The sequence below is a fragment of the Astatotilapia calliptera genome, chromosome 10 (genome assembly GCF_900246225.1).
Source record: "Astatotilapia calliptera chromosome 10, fAstCal1.2, whole genome shotgun sequence".
Lineage (NCBI taxonomy): Eukaryota > Metazoa > Chordata > Actinopteri > Cichliformes > Cichlidae > Astatotilapia > Astatotilapia calliptera.
Window position 1 is genome coordinate 11,173,970 of NC_039311.1, and position 22,355 is coordinate 11,196,324.

Here is a 22,355-nt window from a genome sequence, read left to right on the forward strand (position 1 = left end):
GATTTTTTTAATGTTATTATTATTATTATTATTATAAGGTGTGAAAAGAAATTCAAGAATAGCGTTCAAGTAAAACTGGTTAGTTTATCCGCAGATACAGTGTTAGCAATCGATGGAAATATTAGTCATGAGTTATAATATTCTAACATCCCTGCCCTCATCCTTATAATAATTGTTTTTTATTATTATTATTTGTTGTTGTTGTTTTTTCTGTTTGCTTGTTTTTAAACATTTTTTTTTTTGCCACCAGGCTATACCGCACACATCCACTTCAGAATCCGCGGTATTGATTGGATAATGCTGTCACGAAACCATGGCCACATTAATTCTCCCAGCGGCACCTGAACGCACCACGTCTGGATACAGGAAGTCTCGAAACTTTTCAGCGTAGTGGCAAACTTGTCTGCATTAAACGCAGGAGTGCGCCGTGCGCCAGTTACGTGTAGGAGGTGCAAGATGGTCAGAAAGTGCTCAAGTTAATACCGTTTATTTGTTTGTTTTTTCTTTTCCGGAAAACAAGTGAGAAAGGAACGTGGATTTACGCGACAGTGTCGGTGAAGACAACAGTTAGCTTCAATATTTTCTGACTTGCATGACAAGACTGCGACGGGCGTGAAGCCCCGCGTGAACATCAATATGTGGGAGCAGGAGGAATTCGAAAAACACTGGAGGAAAGAATTTCCCGACGGAAAAGTACCCCAGATGGATTTGAACTCTGTAGAGGACATCGAGTCCGAGCTGGAGACATGCAAAGCCAACCTGAAGAGGCTCCAGAAGGCTCTGGCAGAGGAGAAATTCAAGGTGATTTACCTGGAGACCACCGTGGCCCGACAGAAGAGAAACGACCCGGAAAGGTTTGAAGGCAAAGATGAAAACTTTAACGCTGACATGTCGACCTTTTCCAAAACGGAGAATATCAGGAAACCGCCGCGGCGGGACGCCGAGCGTGACGAGGGGAGGATGAAGGCGCTGGACCCCGGTGGCATGAAGCACCACGCTGCGGGTAGCAACACAGCGGGGCTCACCAGCTCCTTCGGCCGGGAGCGAGGCAGGTTCAGCGGCAAGATGGGCAAACCAGTCCCTATCCCGGTTCCGCCACAGAAGCCCATGTTTTGTAGAGTGGACACGGCCCCTGCCATCGTCCAGCGTGCAAATGACAACGAGGAAGGCAGCGACCGGGAATATGAGGATTTGGAGCTGAATGAAAATTTCGTCAGGAATAACTTGTTGGCACCAAAGACTGCGGGAAGAGACGGTCAGAAGACTTCCAGCGCTCACCGGGACAGCCGGCGGCCTTTCCGCCACAGCAGGGAGTTTGACTCCGATGATGGCAGACTGTCACCGTCCTTCCCCCACATTCAACGCAGACCCTCCCGAGGCTCGGGGTGCAGCACCCCAGAGAGGAGGAGTGATGGGTACCTGAGCTCCGACCACGATGACTCCTCTTCCGCAGGTAATGTCAACACCACTGTCGCCGGTAATGGCTATAAATAAGAAGTGCAATATGTAAATTAGATTTTACTACATGAAATGGCCTGGTTGGAAGATCATTGGCAGCTAAGCTAGGCTTTAATTCTGGATTTATAGTGTAAAAGCCAGATGGGATCTGTAGTCAAGCATTTTAAACGTGTCAAAGGCACCGATGTCAGGGAAGGGAAGACCCAAGGCTCCATAAATCATATCTACAGGTAGCAGCTTACTTCAAACTGAATTAAATGTGGCATGTTTTTATTTGCAGGGTGCTTTTTTTAAGCAACCAGTATGAGTACTGCAATTGATTTTGTGCTCCAGTACTCAGTCATTTACAGCTGATCAGCAGTGTTATGCAATTCATCGGTTTCTGGCTCTTACTTCCTCCTTCCACAGTGAAAATAAAGGAAATCTCAGCAGATGCAAATGCACTTATGTTAGTCAGTGATAATAATACGAAATCAGTCTGTATTTTGGCACGAGTGTGCCTGGTTTAGAGATGATCTTTATTTGTTTAAAACGCAAGACGAGGTGTATTCATGTAACCCCATTTTAGCTTTTCAGATTCACCCACGGAGAAAAAACAAGTTTACCGTGTGCCAAACTAATTGCTGAGTGCTGTTACAAAATAGGAGTTTGCATGTTCTCCCCGTGTTTGCGTGGGTTCTCTCCGGGTACTCCGGCTTCCTCCCACCGTCCAAAGACATGCAAGACTTGTGGGGATAGGTTAACTGGATAATCCAAATTGCCACTAGGTGTGAATGTGCGAGTGAATGTGAGTGTGAATGGTTGTCTGTCCTTGTGTGTTAGCCCTGCGACAGACTGGCGACCTGTCCAGGGTGTACCCTGCCTCTCGCCCTATGACAGCTGGGATAGGCTCCAGCGCCCCCCGCGACCCTGAAAAGGATAAGCGGAAGCGGATGGATGGATGTTACAAAATATTTGTAGTATTGTCCTGGACAAATGCACAGTGCAAACACCTGTTTCTCTGCTGTAGTCTCCAGTAGCTTATTTTTGCATGCTGAATGGGGCGTGTCAAGGAAATGCCATTCTTTTAAAAAGCAAAGGGTATGGTCTTTAGACCAAATGTCACACTTGTTCTGTTGGAAATATGTTTTTCTGTGTTCTGACTTATTTTTACGCCTTAGTTGCTCAGGTTGTTTCATTTACCAATATAACCACCCCCCCCCCCCCCCCCCCAAAAAAAAACAACAACAACAAAAAAACAAAGGTCAATAAAGCAACACAGTTGCCTAGAATAACTTCTCTTAATAACTGCTCTTCAATGTTCTCACACAAGTCAGACTTGTGCCATGACTTTTATTTCTACTAAGTGTCTTGCATGTAACTCCAAACCCTAGTTAATATTAAGCTGAATTTACCTTCAAATAATAGAGATCTGCGTAACAGATCAGTACTTTTACTTTATTAATTTTGTTTTTGCTTGATCAAGAAGAAAATGTTTATCAGCGTATGACTACCTGACTCTGCTGGATGGAGTGGATTTCATGAAACAAATAAAACCCTGTATAAGTGTGGCTGAGGAACAGATCCATAATAGACTAAATGCTCTAAGTGGTGTTGTAGATATCAGACATTAGGAGAACTACCACCTGTTATAACAGACCTACTGCAGGATAAGGTAAGCAGTAGGTGTAAAGATAAGGACAGGATTTCCTTTGCAAAGCCCCACTCGAGCATACCACTGGCTTTTTAATCATGTAGATTAGAAGGTTACCAGTTAAATGAAACCATCTTCACTTGTGTGAAGTACTCTACATTGTCTATATTGACCTTGAAGACAAAATGTTCCCTTTCTATATCAGCGATCTGTAAGAGGTCTATAGTGTCACATCACCCTTGAAGGAGCTTCAGTTCAGTTGGTGGTAAATACAGATACAGCCACATGCACTGAACAGTCTGGCGTCTTTTATGATATGAGTCATATTGAGCATGTTGGGATGTTAGTCAGTGGATTTATTGTAAACGGACTTAAAGTCCTGTTCTGATGTCATGCAAGTGCTGTTTGACGCAGTGAGTTCAGGAGTTGAAACACCTCACAAGTTGTATGAGTAACCAGAAAACCAGCATAGAGGTGGCTGTGCATGTTGTGCATTTCACTGCTGCAATGCATGGTTCTGGTAAACGTATATAATGTCAGCTTATCTTATTTTAGCTAGGGCTGTGTCTTTATTTGTAGAAACGTCAGTGATGAGCTTTAGTCTACAAGGTGGTTTGAAGTTAGTCAAGATTTTTCTTCCATGCTGTTGTTAGTCACTTAAAGGTCGCACCTCAAAGTTAAGATTTGTTTAACTTGGCACTGAGCTACTTTATGTCATTGCCACAAGTCTTTATGACATTTGTGGCACATTGTCTCTTCCTGTGTCTGAGGCCTGTAAGAGTTTCGTACAGGCCTCAGTATAATTTCTGGTAAGGGCTGGGCAGTGGTTTCTAAAAACTCCAAACGGGAAAGCAGAATAAAGTGGGAAATTGTAGAGAGAAGGGAGACAAAATATGAATAAAAGACAAAAGGGACGAAGCACAGATGTTTTCTGAAAGAAGAAAGGGTTGTGGAGAACACTCGCCCGTGACACTTTGTATCTGAGGTGAGAGGTGCTAAATATTGAACTGCAGAGGTGCTTGCAGTTCCTTGCATGTGTCTCCCCATATTTCCTGTCTGTGTGCTGGACTGGACAAACATCCTTTATGTCTACTTCCATATTTACAACGCATGCCATCGGACCACTCGTCCAACTGTCAACAAAAAGCGACGCAGAACATTTTCTTTAAGGCGTCCTTTCATCAGAGGCGCTCACAGTGGTCAGAAATTCCCTCGTAAACTGTAGGGCAGGACTCTAAGAAAATAATTTACTTGGAAGCAAAGACTGAGCTTAAGTAATAATTTAAATACTAATCCAGGAAACTGGAGTCACGTCTTTCTGTGGCGTTGTTTTAAGAAGTTTGGCAATACTGACGGAGATGGTTTGCTTATCATGAGTCAGGAGTGAATGAGTAACTTAAACATGAGAATAGATTGAGGAAGGCTTTTTTTTTTAATACACTGTGACACATCCCCAGTTCCCTAGTCTGTTCTGTTCTTTTAAATATGAAAGGATTATGGAACGCTTGACACTAATTGTAAGCTCACAGTTTCATTGTTATGGCTCTGCTCATTGATTTGGTGGTTACTGACTGGTTTGGCTGATGTGCAGGGATTTGGAAAAGTGGCAGTTTTTAAAGTTTGGGTCAGAAGCCAAAAATGGAGAAGTAACAAACAGGCATTGTGTTATGAGTACCGACGCTGTGGCACTACTCTTTGCTTCATTTGGAGTTGAAATTCATTTAAGCAAAAATGTAAAATTTTCTTTTAAGAGCCGTTTTGTGTCAAAGACACACGAATGTGTTGGACGTTGTTAAATGGGGTCTTATGCCTTAAGAGGCAGTTTGGTGTCTGAAATACAGGAATTGATGGTCTTGAGAAAAAGAGCAGAAAACAGCTGCTGAGCTTTTCACCATGACACGCTGTTTGCTCTTCCATTGCAACAGGTCAGGGGATGCATTTTCCCATAAACCTGTGGGTCAGTAAGGAAAACCACTTACTGTAAGCCTCTTAATCTATTCCATCTTTGCTATCCAACAGGATATTGATGTTTTGTTCTGACAACTGGGATAATCAGTGGAAAGACTTTAATTGTGGCTAAAACAATGGGGAGGGTGTGTGAACCTGTGGGAGGATGTAGAGGGGCTTAAGGTCATCTTTTATAATCTAAACAACAACAGTCATCTGCCCTTCTGGTCACTCAGCATTATGGGATGAAGTCCCCCCTTACTCCCACTTGCACATACGCACAAGCTGTTGGCGAATGCCAGGGGTGTTGCTCATATTGATGCCTTTGTGTAGTGTGCATTTCCTAGGAAGCGGTCATCCATCAGGTCATGTGAGTCTTTGTCCATCGCTATGGTTTTTCAGTATTCCTCCTGATTCACCTCTGATTCGCAGTTGGTCTGAAACCTGACAGGAATCCATTCTTATTGTGACAGTGTTTCAGTAAGCATTGTTGTTTAATTCATTTTAATTCACAAAATAGGTCTTTGAATTCAATATAGTTATTGCGGGTATTTGATTTTCTTTAGTCCAGTCTGCACATGCCAACATACAGTATACTCCTGCTAGAAGTGATGAACACAGTCCAGTTTTTAGCTCTCCCAGCTATTTAAAGCAGTGTAATTCAGAAATATCTTTACTGAGCGCAGGCATACCAAAGGAAAAAAGATTATTTTTAGCCTATAACCGCTTTGATCTCCATAGGAAAATATGTTTTTATATCTCGCAGGAAAGCTGAACGACCTGCTTGTTAATTGAGTTCATAATTCTCTAGTCGCATTGCCAGAAGAAGGAGCCCTCTGAGAGGACTATTTCCTGTTTCTGTTGTCTATTGCATGTATCTTTGTTAAGCATCTGGCAGCTCAGGAAAGAAAACATTAAGATGTGTAACTGTTTCTTTTTTCTTTTTTTTTTAAGATGTCAGGTATTTAAATGCGAAGCTCTTCAACTGTTAGACATAGATAATTATTTATAACAGTAGTTTAAAAAAAGCGAATAACAGTAACTCTAAAAACTGAGTGATAAGACATGACGTTATGGTGTTTCAGTCTTTTGAGTGAATGCCATATCAAAATGTACAATAAGAAAATGTTTTGCAGTTATGAAAGCGATGGGAAACTCTTGGCTTTTTGAAGTATTTGGACAGTATCGATAAAGAATAACAAATCACACACGACACTGACATACAATCATATTAATAGTTTAAATAGATGGGGGAAAAAATAGATCATCCTGACGTTAGCCAAACTTTCAAATCCATAATAATCAATATTATTGGATTTTAATATTATCAGAAGTTCCAGTTATTAGAACTTCCTCAGAGATGGTCAGGAGGTATTCTGCATCTCCAATACTCAAGACTCCATATGATAATGTCTGTGTAATTTGAGGAGAAAAAAGGCATAAAAGCATAAATTATTTATTTATTCATTGGATTATGGAGCCTGTGTGTATCTGTTCTCCAATTTCAATAACATGTCAGTTTATTGGCTCTCTAATTAGCAAGCGTTGCCAGAGATTTCATTAAGTTTTGACTTTGGTATATAAGTGGAGGATTTCCTTGCCCTTATGTTTCGGTGAAATATTGTATATTTGGAGCCAACGTATCAAAAATAATGCCACAAAAAGAAACGATGGTGTAAATGAGGCGGATGTTTTGTTTGGGGATTTCTTTGATATTTTGAAGGGTGTACTGTGACTGTGCCAAGTTTTTAAGTGCTCTTCATTAACCAGGACACACAGATAAAGGAAACAAACTCTTCAAATGAAGGGAAATAAACTTCAAGTAGGTTTCAGGTGGCTGCTTATGGCCAACCTGGGTAAGTTCAGTCTAAGGGCAAATTCAAAAATAACCCCAAAATTTTATCGCAACTCTTGCTGTCAAAGTGCATGAGGGTAAAGTCATTAACTGAGATTCCATAAAGCTGATTTGCATGACAGACAGAAGCAGTGAATTGCACTGAAGTGCTGTGGGGGCAATTGAAACAGCAAGCTCTGAGAAAGTCTAGCAACAACTTTTAAAGAAAGGAATTTTCCATGTAAGAAGTTCAGCAAGCTGATGTCAGAGACAAAACACTGGTTAGAAGTTATTCCTGTGAAGTGAAGCAATAACTGCTGTCCTTTCCCTCCTAGTGATGGTGTTCAAATATATCACAAGTACCTATAGCTGCTCTTTTTTTAACACCAATTTTGCAGAGATTCTCAGGGAAACATGGACAAAAAGAGGTGCAGATCTATTGTTGGGATGAAAACTTCTGGAAAAGACATACTCTGATAATTTTCTAGGTACTCTAAAATTCAAAATAGCATCTCCACTAACCTTACACTCTTTAGATTTGCTCATCAGAGCAAATGAACTTTAGTTTCTCCAAAAATCTGGCAGGTTTCTTATACTACTATTCTTTGACGGTTAACTGGCTGGTCACGTGTTCCATGATGTTGTGCTGTTGACATTTATGTGCTTTTTTTGTGCAGAGGAGTTTTTTTGTTTCCTGTTCTCATGCTGTCCTCCCAGGAGCCCAGCATGAGTAGAGGTCTCTTTTTTTCCTCTTGTACTTTCCCATTGTAGTGTATATTTCAGTGGGTTTTTTTCTGTAACGCTACCGATCTCCGACCTGTATCCCCATGTGATGTCTGTGTTGTGTGTGTAAGGTCCGGGGGGGGGGGGGGGGGGGGGGGGGGTGTCCTATTTCACTGCAGGGCAACCTGCACGTGGCGAATAAAGCCTTGATTGATTGGACTGCAGTTTCCCCACCAGGCAGGCTTGCCATGTCATGCTGCTAATGTGGCTTTTCATGTCTAACTGCAAAAAAAAAAAAAAAAAAATAGGCACAATAAAGAAAATGCTTATTATTTTTAATAGAAATTTCACCTGTTTTATCACTAAGTAAGAAAAGAAGCCCGTGGAATAAGCATGTTTTGTCACTCTATTAGGAATTAATTGTTGAATACGGCACCCACATTTCTAGTTTTCCTTTGAGTTTCCTTTTTCTTATTCCAGATAAGCGGCACTTGTCCAGACCTGTCCCAAGTAGTATGTGCAGCATTGGAACAATGTGCTTGTCATGTTGTTTCCATTTTCAGTGGCGTAAATGGAAGCTTGTGCTCTTCTCTTAAAACTATGATCTCCAGTTCTCAGCCTCTGAAGCTTCAGCATATGCTGTGGGTGCTCACACCTACATGACAGTTTGACAGCTCGAGCTAGTGCACCGACTTACTGCAAAGTAAATATTTGACACTGTGATAGCCAGTCCTGAGAAAACAAAAGTAACCTTAAATCAGTGTAATCTCTCCCCACATGCTGCCCCGTCATACTAATTTCCTAGGCAACAGAGCTAAGATAGACACAGGTACAGTCAAACCTAAACCTAAATCAATTACGAGTATGAAAGCCTCCATAAACGTAACCATTGAACGCATAAGCATCGTTTTACTTTGCTGTAGTTGTGAATTAAAAGGTAAAACTGTGAACTAAAAGATCAAAAATGAGTCATAATTATTTTTGTTGGCAATTGATTATCTCAAATGACCAATTGAGGTCTCAAATTTACAATTTCTTACAATTCCTTTGTAAGGAATTGTTTAAAAAGACTATTCGGCTCATTTCATTTGCTGTATTTTCAATCTTGAATTCTATTAGACTAGTTTTACATGGTTCCCAGTCCAAAGTAATCTTTGTTTATTCTATACTGGGCGTTAATGGAGCCCATCATTTGTCTGCTGTCTTCTCCGCTCTCTTCTAATAGGTCGTCACTTGCAAACAATAGATTTAAACAGCAAGTGGGTGGAACTTCAGTGCTCACGGCCAGAGCCGTGTGTCTGAGATGACTATATTGGGAATATCTTCTTCTTTTGATGTCATGCAGATTCAGCAGTAGAAAAAATGCCTGGAATTGGGTGTTTTAGAGCAGTCTCAGCACGTGTCACATGTAGGGCTGCCACGATTTGTCGACTAGTCACGATTACGTCGACTATCAAAATCGTCGACGACTGATTTAATAGTCGACGCGTCGTTTGAAGCTTTGTAAGATCACAAAAGACGCAGGAATAAGTGGCAGGATTTAAGAGTGTAATAACGGACTGAAACAGAAGATGGCAGCATTGCATGTACAAGGATGTCAGCTACCGTTAAACCCCGAAGAAGAAGAAGAAGAAGCAGCTGTGTCCCAGAATTCATAGCGCGGCCCAGTGCAGTTTCCAACAATGGCGGCAGCTAGTTAGTTTTAATGTTACTCTTATTATTCTTTCTGGGTCACAAAATAAACGTTTAACATATTTTCAGGCGAGAATGTAGCTGTGTAAACCTCAAATATCTGCTCAGTTTATCAGGACACCACATATTTTCAAAAGCGCTCCGACGTTTTCGGAGACATCTGTTACCCACTAGCTCGTTAGCGAGCCGGGGGCTAGGCTCACTAGCGCCTTGAGAACACCGGACTCCCCGCAAATCGTTTTCAAACCCACCGCCATCTTTCGCTACTCAGGTTAAATATATATGAGTCACTTAGATAACTTAAAATGTTATTGTTTGGCTTTTTTTTTTAGTATTTTATTTGTTCCTGAGTAAATCAGTTTGTCTGAGATTAAAGTTATAGTTTTTACACAGCTGAATAAACGTCAAGCAGACAACTGATTATCAGAAGTGTGAGATGCTCCAGAATATACTCCAGTGTCCTGTTATATTTTAGATAGCAAGGAGTTTATTAAACTTCACCGAAACAATCCGCAAATTTCATTAAAATTGAATAAACTATCATCTTGTCTTTATTTTTAGTTAGCACAGACCTTAATCAGAATCAGAATCAGAATACTTTATTGATCCCTGGGGGAAATTATTTTTTGTTACAGTGCTCCATTTTAAACCAACATTAAGACAAGACAGACAATACGCTAACTAAGAATAAACACTTAAAGCTGTAAGCTAATGATAGTTATATAAGAGCAGATGCTGCTGGTGCAATAAGCTGTAGTTTTGCGTCCAATGGATGATGATCTGATTAGTCGACTAATCGCAAAAATAATCGGTGACTAGTCGACTATCAAAATAATCGTTTGTGGCAGCCCTAGTCACATGATTAGTAGCCAGCCTGCATTGGAACCTTATATATAAGGAATATAACAAGGAAAAACATATTAGGTCTCACCATCAATATCAGTGTTCAATGATCTACCCTTATGGGGTTTTTTTTTTTTTTTTTAAATATATATATTTTTTTATATCCATCAAATCTGAAATCTCTTCACAGTAGAAGCACTCACTCAAATAATCCATGTCAAAGTCCTCAAAGCTAAAATCCTATTTATGGTTCAACTTGTTCCTGTGTTACCTTGGTGATGAATGCGTCGCGGGGAAGCAGGCAGGATGTATCTGTGATGGTGGAGGAGGTGTGGGTTTTGCAGCATCATTGCCTGCTTGTGAGATGGATGTGGGCCTGAAAATTTGTATTTGTTTGCGAAAGCCTTGACCTTAGCTCTACAGCAGAGATGTGAAATGCACAGTCAGGACGTGCAATGCAAATAAGAAAGCCGAATGCTGCTTGGCGCTCATTGTACATCTAGCACAGCGTGTGCACAAGTGCATGCGTGCAGGCAAAAGTCAAAGTGAAGTGCTGCTTTATAAAGATTGTTACAGAGGTAATAGTGCACACAGGTTTTAGGCACTGCTGAAGATGCTTTGGGTGATGCTGTTAATGTTTTACCGATCCATCAATTAAATGCATTAAATGGTAAAAAATGTTCTGTAGATGTCTCGGTTTGTCTCAGTGGCATCTATTTCTTACCAAACTGAAACTATAATCTTGACATCAAGACTCTGCTCGTGGCTACATTATATGCAATTTGTGGGGGCCATAGCATCTGTTGCAGAACTCTTCCTCTTCTGTGGGTGAAGAAGGTTTTATGTTATTTGAAGTTGCTGCCATGCTGCAAGTAAGACACCACTACGTTTGCACCGTCATGCGCAAAACCAAAATTTGTAACCTGCACGTGTAACGTCTTTCCCCTCTGTGCTAGTTAAACCTAACTCGGCCTCGGTGACTTGTGTTCTTTTCCTGTTGGTTTTTTTTTTCGACATAGCAGAATTTTTCTCAGTGCAATCCCACTTTCAAATGACGCACTTCAGCTGTTGTCACCTGACACAAAGCCCCGTGTGAACCAAAGCCCTGTGATGCAATGTCCTCCTGGTGAAAACCACTACCTATGAGAAGTGAAAGTAGTCTTTGAAACATCAAGATGATCTGGGGGTCATTACATTGTGCTTTAGTGTTCGGTGTATTATTTCAAATGGAGAGCATGTTAAATTTGTAATTAAAAAAAAAAAAGTTAGTAGCACCATTGTGTGCATTATTCTAATAATATGACTCCAGGATCCAATCTTTGCTTTTGTTTCCTAATTTTTCACTAGCTTACCGTTTTGAGTGCAGGTGTACGTTGCTCCCTGGACTTGTTTGTTCGTCTTAAACAAGAAAAGGTGTGGCCCTCTCAGGGGTTTGTTACAGGGACACAGCTATGTGAGAAAGATTTCCTCGTTAAGAAGAGAAGGAAGAGGCTAACCTTTCTAAAGTTTATGTAATCTAGGAAAAAAACAAAACCCTGTGCTCTCAAGTCAGTAATAAGTGGTTTCTTTCCATGTCCTGTGGGACAGGGCTGAGCTGAATTACTCCTTACTTTCACCCTCATTTAACCCATTTCTAAGCAAACACAGAGACAAACAACGACGCTATCCCTCTCACCGAGTTTCATTTCACATTATTGCGCTCAGCAGGATTTTAACACAGGGGGATGCATGGACAGGAAGTGCAGGCTCATTTCTAGACATGAATTTCTCTCAGTTGAAATCAAGATGAGCACCTGCACGATCTAGGAGAGCCTAAGAGTTGTGGTTTTCCTGTCAGTTAACTGATTCATATAGCTGAAAGGAGAGAACCATTTGTGTGTACTTGAATGTAGTATGAAAGCAGCTTAGAATAATTTGATATTTAAAATGTCATTTCCTTGTTATTCTTTCCAACTAGTGTCCAAAAGCTAATTTTTTTTTTTAATTTACTGCCACCTATGGTAAATAAGAAGAGAAAATCCTGCTAATTCAAGAGTTTTTCCAAGGAAATTGCCCAGTTGTGTTTAAAATGACTTTATATTGCAGTTTTTCATCGGTAAAGAAACGACAGGTTACATTTAAACTAGATTCAAGCTTTCCAGTGTCAGTTTTTCTCCATAACTTAACTTTGTAGGGTTCGAGTAAGAGCACCAGATATGTGTTAATCGTTCTCTCTAATCTCTTTCATTTAAACAGAATTTGTGTCATCTGAAAGGGGGGTGGGGGTGGGCTTAAACCAAACAAACCGTTGATGCATTTCTATCTCTCATCAGTCTTACCGTAATATAGGTGCGATTTGCATGCTGACATAGAAACAGCGCCACTCTTTTATTAACAATAATAAACCAAAAAAACCCAACTTGCTCTAAATCTAAAATCAGAGACACTCAGAGGCAGGTCACTTATGATTGGCTGACAGATATGGCTGCCATGGAGACCCCAGTGTGGTGTGTGTGAATGTGGTAAGACACCAGGGTGCATATGGACCCACAGAGCCCTGCATGCTTCTAAAACGCTGTCAGCCTGGTACTTAATGTTCACTTCTCTGAATCCTGGTGCAAGTTATGTAATCTGTTGAGACTGCTGCTTTCAGTTCCTACACGTAAATAATAAGTAAAAAAACGAAAAAAAAAAAACCCAAGACATTATGTAGTGTGAATTGTAGTTTGATAGAACGAAGTGACCCAAAAACCAAAGAAGAATTGCTGTGAAATGTGTTTCACTTTCCATTTGCTCTGAATGAAAGCTAAACTTTGCAGATCCGTTTATAGAAGCCTGGTTTTTATTTCACGATGCCAAAAATTTCCCCTGAGTGGGATCAATACATGAGGTTTTATTTTATAATCAGACCTTTTAGAGATTTTTGACTTGATGATGTTAAAGATTTTGAGGTAGTTTAAAGGGCTAAAATATTGGGGACGTGAACTAGTAAGAAGCTTGTTGTTGCTCAGCTGTGGTGTAACGCTACTATATGTGCTTATAATAATGTAATGACCCGAACTTTGCTATGAAGAAAAATCCATATTACCCTAATTCCGTTTTTAATTTTTTTAATCAGCACGAGCACCACTGCTTGTAAAAACGTGACGTTTAGCATAAAATGGAAAATGCATTATGAAATATAAGTGCTTAAAGATTAAGGCAAGAATACCGATGTAAGTGAGTTATAATTTATATTGTGTTTATTGATTAAACTTTATTAACAGGTGCAGAACACAACATCCTTCAAACTACAGTCAGTTGTGATGCTCTATTATGTTAGACTGAACACCAGTTTGGCTGTTTTTTACAGTTGTACATATTTAACTGAATTTATCAGTTAGTTTATTAGAGATTTCACACAGACTGTCAGATTTTATCACTCTTTCAGTCTTGACATAATTTGTGCACCAGCCGTGTGGCATCAGGGTATTTTTACGTGTGAACTCATTCGCAGTGAGCGGGCTGTATTGTGAAGTTGTCAAGTTTTAATCCAGCAGAAGCAGGAAATTGAGGGACTCTACCTTGTAAATGATACCCCTTTTCACAATCCTATGTTGCACACAGAAGCTAAATGCAGAAGACGTCTGCAGACTTGGACTTTGGCTAAAAGGGAGAACAAAACTTGAGAAAACAATGTTCCTTTTTTCAGCATGCAACATCTCATAACCACATGTTTAGAAAGCTTAGTTTCTGGTAAATGGACTAGCGACATATGTGGTCTGCCCTCTTTTATTTTATAGCAGGGCATTACCACAGTTTAGTGAGCATGTTATGAGAATATAATTTTCAGTAACCACTTCCAAATTTCAGATATGTAGGTTGACAATAATAGAGCTGTGAAAACACTGTTACATTCAACCTGCTGGTGTGCGAAGTCCTCGTGTTGATGGTGTTACTGTGTCAGATGGGATCCTTGTTTAAACCTGAAAATATATGCGTGTTTTCATAGACTTCAATAATAAGGAGGTTTTTAGCCTTCTCACCTGCCAGGACATGTTCTCATGACCCAAACTTGCATCTCCCATCCCCCAACCCCAATCGGTTGTTTCCTCCTGTGACCTCAAGGCATTTGTTTGTTTTCAGCTGCACACCAAAAATGAATAGAAACATTGGCATTCACTGAAGTGCAACAGCGTTAATACACCTTTACCCAGATTCTCAGTTTGTAGTTTCTTAAGGACATCATTTTCCACAGTCATCACTTTCGCTTCCTCTTCTTGCCGAGCGGAGATGGAAACAGATGGACAATTAGCAGGTGAAACGCTTTGCATTTTGAAACCACTTGATCTAAACGTTCACAGCATTTGCCAGGAATGCAAAGTCCGTGGTAGAGATACGTGAGGGGGTGCGGAGGGAATTACTCTTAAGTCACAGGAGTGGCTTCTGTTGGGTATAAAGTGTCGCTGTGAAACCCGTGATACCCAGAACCTGCGGGTCAGTGGTTAAAGGAGTCGATGTAGCATTATACCTGGAGGAGGATCACTCCTCCTGCTTTATTCAGGCTGTTGGTTCAGTCTTGAAGAATCAGACGCTGTCTGTTGGGGCTCTGTCATAATTACTCTTTTAGCCGCAAGGTCTTGGCAAAGGAACTGAGAGCACGTCACTGAGAGCGCTGTTTGCTCCAAGGATTTCATTTAAGGCCATGCTAATTGTGTAACTTTCCTTGACTGTGTTCTTTTTCCTTTTTGTAAGTTATTTTATTCGTTACTCCACATTTGCCATGATTTTTCTATATTGACGAGACTTTAACCTGGTGTCCTGTTGGTGCTGTTGAGTTTTCATGCTGTGTTCTCATGCGTAACGATCACTTGTTGGCGCATTTTTTCTCACACAACACGCCCTATTATACTGGGATTTCCTGCATACAAAATTTTTGTATGCAAACAAAAACACGCCCCCCCAAAAAGGAAGTAGGGATTGATTTATTCAAGCGTAAAATTAAGTAAGTTAACATGTACCAAAGTTATTATACTTAACTGAAACTACACATTCAAACTTGTGAAAAAACAATAAATTAAGTAAATTAGATCAAGTAGTTAAATTTAGGGCTGCCCTTTGTCTCCGGTTCTGTTCATAATTTTTATGGACAGGATTTCTAGGTGCAGCCAAGTGGCGGAGGGCTTTCACTTCGCTTGGTGATCCCCCGGATAAGCTGGAGGAGGTGGCTGGGGAGACGGAAGTCTGGGCTTCTCTGCTTAGGCTGCTGCCCCCGCGACCCGGCCCCAGATAAAGCGGATGAAGATGGATGGATGGATAGTTACCTTTAAAGTAGACTTTAAAAACCAATAAAAACTCAAAAAAACTAATGAAACCTATAATCTGTATTTATTAGACTCTTTCCTTTTGTGTGGACAGTTTGTGCTTTTGTGCATAGTAACCCTCAATAAGGCCCATTTTGAAAGTAGCTTTGCATGAATTGCTCTTGGAAATGATCAATATCTTTTGCTGGCTGTTTGTACATTCTCTCAGTTCATCTACTGTCTGAAATAAGCTCTTCACTTCACCCAACCTTTAAGCCTGCAATCTTTTGATTGGCTGCCCCTCATAAAAGCGAAATATAATATGGGTGGGGCTGCTGTGCTTACAGCATCACAGTTTACTGCGTGAAGCTGTGTGCCCGGCATGGCAGAGCACAGTCTTTGGCTCAGAAGTTTTACTTGCACACATGTTGACCTCGCTGTTTAAAACTTGTCCACGTTTGCAATCCTCCACCATATGAAACGCAAAACAAGAGCGTAATGAGTCCTCATTAATCCTAAAAACCTCAATGCCAGTGTGTATTCAGCTAATAATAATTTGTTTGTTTCATTTTTCAGTTGAAGCAGAAAGGTACAAAAATGTGTGTCAGGGCTTGTTCTCTGGCCATGCATTTATCAATAAACAAAACAAACTTGTCAGGATGAATGGAGAGAGATCTGCCACTGTTCTACAAAGCATCTTTCACTCTCTCTTTGGTTTCTTCTCGTGTGTGTGTGTGTGTGGGGGTGTACTCTATCCTGATGATACTGTTAACCTGACTCCGGGGGAGTGCAAACTAGATAACAAAGCTTTCAGAAGCTCAACCATCAAGCACACTCAGCTCTGCTGCACAGTATCAGTAGCTGTATTTATGCAGCTTTATGGAGCAGCAGACACCTAACATTTTGAATTTTTCCTTGATTTTTGAATCTCTCTTTGACAGAATGCAGTAGGTTGTTGTGAACCACTGATAACACCTCATAGCTTCCAAAAATGCTGGTTCACTTTTTAGTACCTGCCCTGGTTCTACAAAAAATGCCCTGGAATGTAAAAACCTGAATATCTGGGTATGCTGCATGAGACCTAATGCTAGATGGATTTCCCACCAGTGGGAGGTGGTCCATTGGATGTGGACTAGATGGCTACAGCACCCTCGTGTGGGCATCTTTAACAGCAGCAGTGTTTCTTTTATAAGGTTGTGATCTTAATGGTTTTGCTTTGTTTAATGATTCAAGTGAAAGTAATGCTGAATCTGCAGAACTCATCAAGGCAATGTCTGCAGGTTATAATATGCTGAGATGTATCAAATTTTTAAGACTGCCTTTAGTGTTTGAAAGAAACATAAATGAAGGAGGGTCTACATAAAGCCTATGAATGCATACATAATGGTAGACCAATGCAAGAGGTCACTTTTGGTCAGATAATGCAAAACAAATCATAAAATTGATTAACTTGTTTTACATCAAGTTTTAAAAATTGTCCAATATGCAGTTTTATGTAACAATAAAATCAAATGTGTTTTAGAAATTGTATTTATAGTATTTATTTATGTATTTATGTCTGTGAGCTAGTGGCGAAAGACAGTATCCATTATCAGTATTACTGCATCCACTGTTAAAATCAGCTATCGTGTGAAAATAATGTCATGTTTCTCACATCTCATTGGTTGACCAGGTTTACTTTTCAGAACATAAGCAAGCAACACACAGTCTAGAATCACAGTACTTTTACTTTCCGTTCATTTATTCATTCATTCTCCTTCATTGGAAATGGTAAATCTCTGCTTTGTAGCTGAAAACAGTTATAAAAATCATCCCAACATCCCTTCTGAAGCTTAATCCTGGTGTACTACTAGGAGCCAGTCATATTTCTGACAGGTCCTGTGGCACTGCAGCAGTGCTCCTGTAATTCTGTCATATATCCAGGTATGATACAAAACAATACACTAATCCTTAGATTGGTATTCAGCTGATATTCTTTTTACTGTTGCAGAAACTTGTAGGTCCCAGCTTTTTAAGAGCTTGACTGATACTGACGGATATTTCAATCTCTCTCGTTTTGATTTTGTCTGTTCTTCTGTTAACGTCCCCCCTGTGAGTCTTCAAGTTTTATGGGGAACACTAAATTGCAGGAGTGCCATCTTAAGATACTGTTATGAGCGGAGGTTTAAAGTGATGGGATTTCAAGTGGGTTTGTGCTCAAACTTGAGACTCAGTAGTTTGTCTGACACAGTCTAATAACAAATACACGCCCAGCTATTTTCTCATACAATATTTCCATCCAGTGTGCACAGTGAAGGTCTTTGTTTGGGTGTCTTAGCTTGTGTTGACCGACGCTAAACACTAGAGTGCAGTAGTTCTTAATTTAGATTTCTTTACTGTTCTCTCTTTCCACGCTCTCGTGTGCTTTTAGTCTTTGTTACCGCGAACCCGATGGTGGCTTAGCACTTTGTCGGCATAACTTAAGCAACAGTTAGGTTTGTCGAGTACAAACAAACAGGCAAACTGTGTTATTGTGCAGCGTTGTGTTGTCACCTCATTGGGATGGTTTCACACATAAAATAAGCTCCCTGTGTATATGTGGGAAATAACCACTAATGATCTGCAAACTGCATAAATCCACATGTGTTTTTACTGCGTGTGTGTGTGTGTGTGTGTGTGTGTGTGTGTGTGTGTGTGTGTGTGTTAGAGTGAGTGTGAGAGTGAAACAGAGAGCGCACTAGCAGCAGAGCATATTCATCCTATGCCAGCTGAATTCGCTTTGATCTATTGAGGTCAATGTGGAAATCAACTCAATCAAGCTGTGATTGGACAGACACCAGATAAACAGCCTTTCCCTCGCACACACACATCTCTTTGTCCCTTTCTCTTCCTGTCTCCTTGACACAAACATGCCAAGGATTGTATTTAAGGAAGCTCTATCTTATCATAAATGGGTTAACACGGCACACACAGACACACACACAGACACACACACACACACACACACACACACACGTCACAGGGGTCTGCTAGACACTGTCGTTCCAAATAATTGGATGGTGGAGGAGTTAAAGATGAGATCCAGGACAAATGAGGTGACAGTGGATCTCGCCTGCCAAAGCACATGCTGTGATGCGCGCACGCACACACACACACACGTTCTGTTGCCTTTTTTTGTGTGTGTAGGCAAAAGCTTTGTGAATTGGATAGAAGGCTGTTAAGAGTTGGTGTTACTTTAATAACACACGTTCATGGAGCACAGAGGGAGCAGGAATGGAGTCAAAGAACAGTGTTGGATGAATGACTCTGACCATATTTCAGGACTGGTAAAAACCTTGAGCTGCTGGACCGAGAAAAAAGCAGTGATCATGACAACGGCTGAGAGACAAATGACTTATTTTTGCGCTCGATTTTACTTCAAAATAAAGCGACCAGCAGACAGTAACACATAATAAAACAATGATCTCAGACATTCTCATTTAATAGACGCACATTCATCAGTGCTGCACTCGGGGCTTTTTAATAATGCATCGTCATTGCTCGTCCCTGCTGCCATCTCCCCCAACCCCCAAAACAAAGGGATTTGTGGGGAAAACACACATCTCGAGAAAATGTCATCATCAGTCTCCAAGGAGCATGTTTGGACTTCCTTACAGTGTAGACGACTGTAGTGGAGTTTATTGATTGGCATCTATATCCATATATATCATAACTAATTTAACGGTAATAAAATGCTGACATTATTGCAGTGAAATTCTAATATAATGTGTGTGTGTAGCAGTTAATCTGTAGATGTGAATCATTGTTGCTTCCACTTAGAGAGTTTCTGTGATTTGGAAGAAGAGTTCACTTTAATTCAGTGAATATTTTCGCTTTGATGTCACCAATTCCATCCGTGCTTATTGTCAAAAAATTTTTTTTATATGTTTGTGGGGTGTGTTTTGCTCCAGTGCTTCATTAGGCTTGTTTGAATTCACTTATTTGGAAACACAGCTGTCTGCTTCCTGCGTGCGCAGCCCCACTCACGTATGTACATCAACCAAGAATGCTGGAAGTGTGGGCGTGGGGGGGGGTTGTTGAACAATCAGGATGTTGAAGGGTTTAGACTCCCACCCTGGTCCTCGTCTTCTTCTTTTAAAAAAAAAAAAAAAAATTGTTTTCATTTATTTTCATCAGCCAGTTCACATTCCCGTGGTTAGCCAGTGGGGTTGAAGGGAAAGAGTAGCACCACACACACATAGGCGCACACACATAGACGCTGCCACCTCCACCCAGTCACCCCCGCAGGCCTGTGGTCGGGGTCGAAGAGCAGAAAGGGGTGGATATGGTTGGGGTTGGTGGAGTGAGGTGGGGTAGGGGTATCTGGGTAGAAAAGGGAGAATAGAGGGGTGGGAGAGGAGTGGATAGCAGTTTGATTGGCTGGTGGGATGCTGTGCCGCCAAATTACGCACTCACACTCTAATACACCACAGTTTGACCACAGCGACTTCCTCCTTCATGACAGGAAATCTTTGTTGAAATTTCAAGTGAAGTGCAGGAAACACAACGGTCACAAAATGGGGAATAAAATAAATGCATCATCGTGTCTTTTTATGGAAGCTGGGATTTATCAGGTTCTTGTTAGTTAGAGCCTTGTTGTGATTACACACCGAACCAAGCAAAATATAAAGGAAAAATTTAAACGTGATTACAGCAGACCTTTTGGAATGATTAAGAAATTAATTGTGCAGTTGTATACTCAAAGGACATGCTGTGTGATGTTTTAGGAGCTTTTAAATTTGATAAAGCATCATAATTTTTGCTTTTTATCCACTTTGAGTTCCAGCTTTCTCTGATGTTTTGTAATAGCTGTCTATAAAGCTTACTTTCAGTTCAAGCTGTTAAAAGCTGTCCCAGATGCGTGTCCATTGATTTCTGCAGGGCCTAAATATGCCTGTGAGTATCACACAGTACACATCCACATCCAGTTTCCTTTGTTCACATTAGCTCACAGTGGGATGACACACCTAATCAAAAGCAAAGATTGATTTTTTTTCTGTTTTAAATATCCAGTTTTTTTTTGTATGGTCTACATTTCATGCTGTGCTGGCTACTGATGTGTGGCCTTTTGTAACACACAAGCATGTAATTGTTTAAATAAAGTGTCCAATTAAGGGGAAACTCTGAGTAGATGTTGTCTGTGACACAAAGGAACATCGTGTCTCTCCAACACAATCCGTGATCTGTCTTGAGGGGAAAAAGTGTGTATCTCTATGTGGATACACTAAAGAATATGAGTGCCTTACATCTAGATCTTGTCCAGCAACCACACACGCACACACATAGTAGAGGACTGCTGTTGAAAGTTAACCTTTATAGAGAACGATGCATTGTTGACGTGCTGAACTTTGAAGAGACTGAAATTGTGTGTGTTTGGGAGGGTTCAGAGACAGTTACTAATGGGTTTTTATTACACAGTTTGACTGTTTATTCATATTTTCTAAATGTAGCTTTGTGAAGCTCCAGAATGTCTTCAGAACACGCAGTTTGGTGTAAATACAGTTTGTGTGTTTGAGCATGGCATGTGTGCTCTCTTTGTTTGGCTATCCCCGTTGAACGATGAGGTATTTGGAAAGAGGAGGCGGGCAGATTTGCTTTCAAAACCCTCAATCATCTGTGTGTGTCTGTGTGTCTGTCTCTGTTGGCCCAGATTTAAGACAAAGGAGGTGTAAGGCTGTACAGTAGATCAATCTATATTTGATGAAGTGCCACTCACCAGCCCCGTGTTCTTCTCTGCCCGCTTGGCTTTCCCTTTACATAATCCCATGTTTTGTGCGTGTACGCCTTGAGTTTGTGTGTGGTTTTTGTCACGCCTGTGTGCTTTCCCACCATCACAATGACACATTTATATTCATTAATAACCCTGATGTAGATTAACACATGCAGGAATACATTAAATGCCTTGAGACAGACACGCACACACACACGTGCACACACACACGACCAAGACAGGCTCATGGGATGCCAGGTCGTTTAACTCGTGTACGTTCCCTCCAGCTGGCACATACACGTGCTGTAGACTAACAAAGAGCAGAGCTCGGGGCCAGGTGCTCTGCCTGCAGAGGTTGGGGGAAGAGGCAGGGAGCAGTTGTGGGGTTCCTCCTGTCAGCCTTTGTGTCCTAATTGAAGTTTTTTTCTGCCTCTCAACCCTCCCATCTTTCCTTCCCCCATGCTGGTTAGAGGAGGATGAAGGGGGAGGAGATCTGAGGTTTGAGGGGAGCGTTTCATATCAGGCTTTGTTGTCGCTGGCACGATGCTCGTCTCCGATGATTGGCCTCCTATGTAGCACATGCCTTAATAAACTCGCCGGGCGTTGGGCCTGATGAAGAGGAATTGTGCTGTGCGGCAATGCTGCCAGGTCTCTTTCTGGGAACAGGGAGCAACAGGAGACCTAATGTGCTAATGTGCCCATTAAAGCCTGCTAATTTCAAAAAAAAAATCAATAAAGCACAGCATGACATTTTTAATTGCATATTGAAAAATTAAGATTTCCTGGATTTTGCGCTAGAGCCCAGCCACTATTGTGGAAAATGCCAACTTCTTTTTGGGTTGTAATGCAATAAAATGCTATAATTTCTTTGTCACCGTCATTTATTCTAAAACACTGGAGCAGGTAGTAGGGTGGAGTTAAGTGGTTTCTCACTTTACATTCCTTAACTAGTCTGATACAGTGGGGGAAAGTGAATAAACGTTGACCCCATCCTTTTAACTTCTCAAAATAACTTTGAACTATTTAGTCCCTATGCATCTGCTTCAGTCCTCAAAAATTCAGCTGTGGCTGAGCTCCAGACATTTATTCTAAATATTCTTTAGCTATTGTTCCTGGTGATGCACACAGTAGACCGGCTCCATGGTTCTTCTATTGCCATCTATCATAGAGTCTGTATTATATCGTCTTATACACAGCATCAGTATGCAGGCACATTTTCACAGCACATGCACATGT

General features: G+C 40.9%; 1 protein-coding gene across 1 annotated transcript in view; it reads left to right on the forward strand.

The window, feature by feature from the left end:
• The first annotated feature begins 351 nt into the window (after positions 1-351).
• abr (ABR activator of RhoGEF and GTPase) overlaps positions 352-22,355 on the forward strand; it is a 119,128-nt gene continuing 97,124 nt past the window's right edge. The window contains exon 1 of the mRNA XM_026182397.1: positions 352-1,453. Within this exon, the coding sequence (XP_026038182.1) occupies positions 637-1,453 (817 nt within the window). The 5' untranslated portion in view covers positions 352-636. The remainder of the gene's footprint in view (positions 1,454-22,355) is intronic.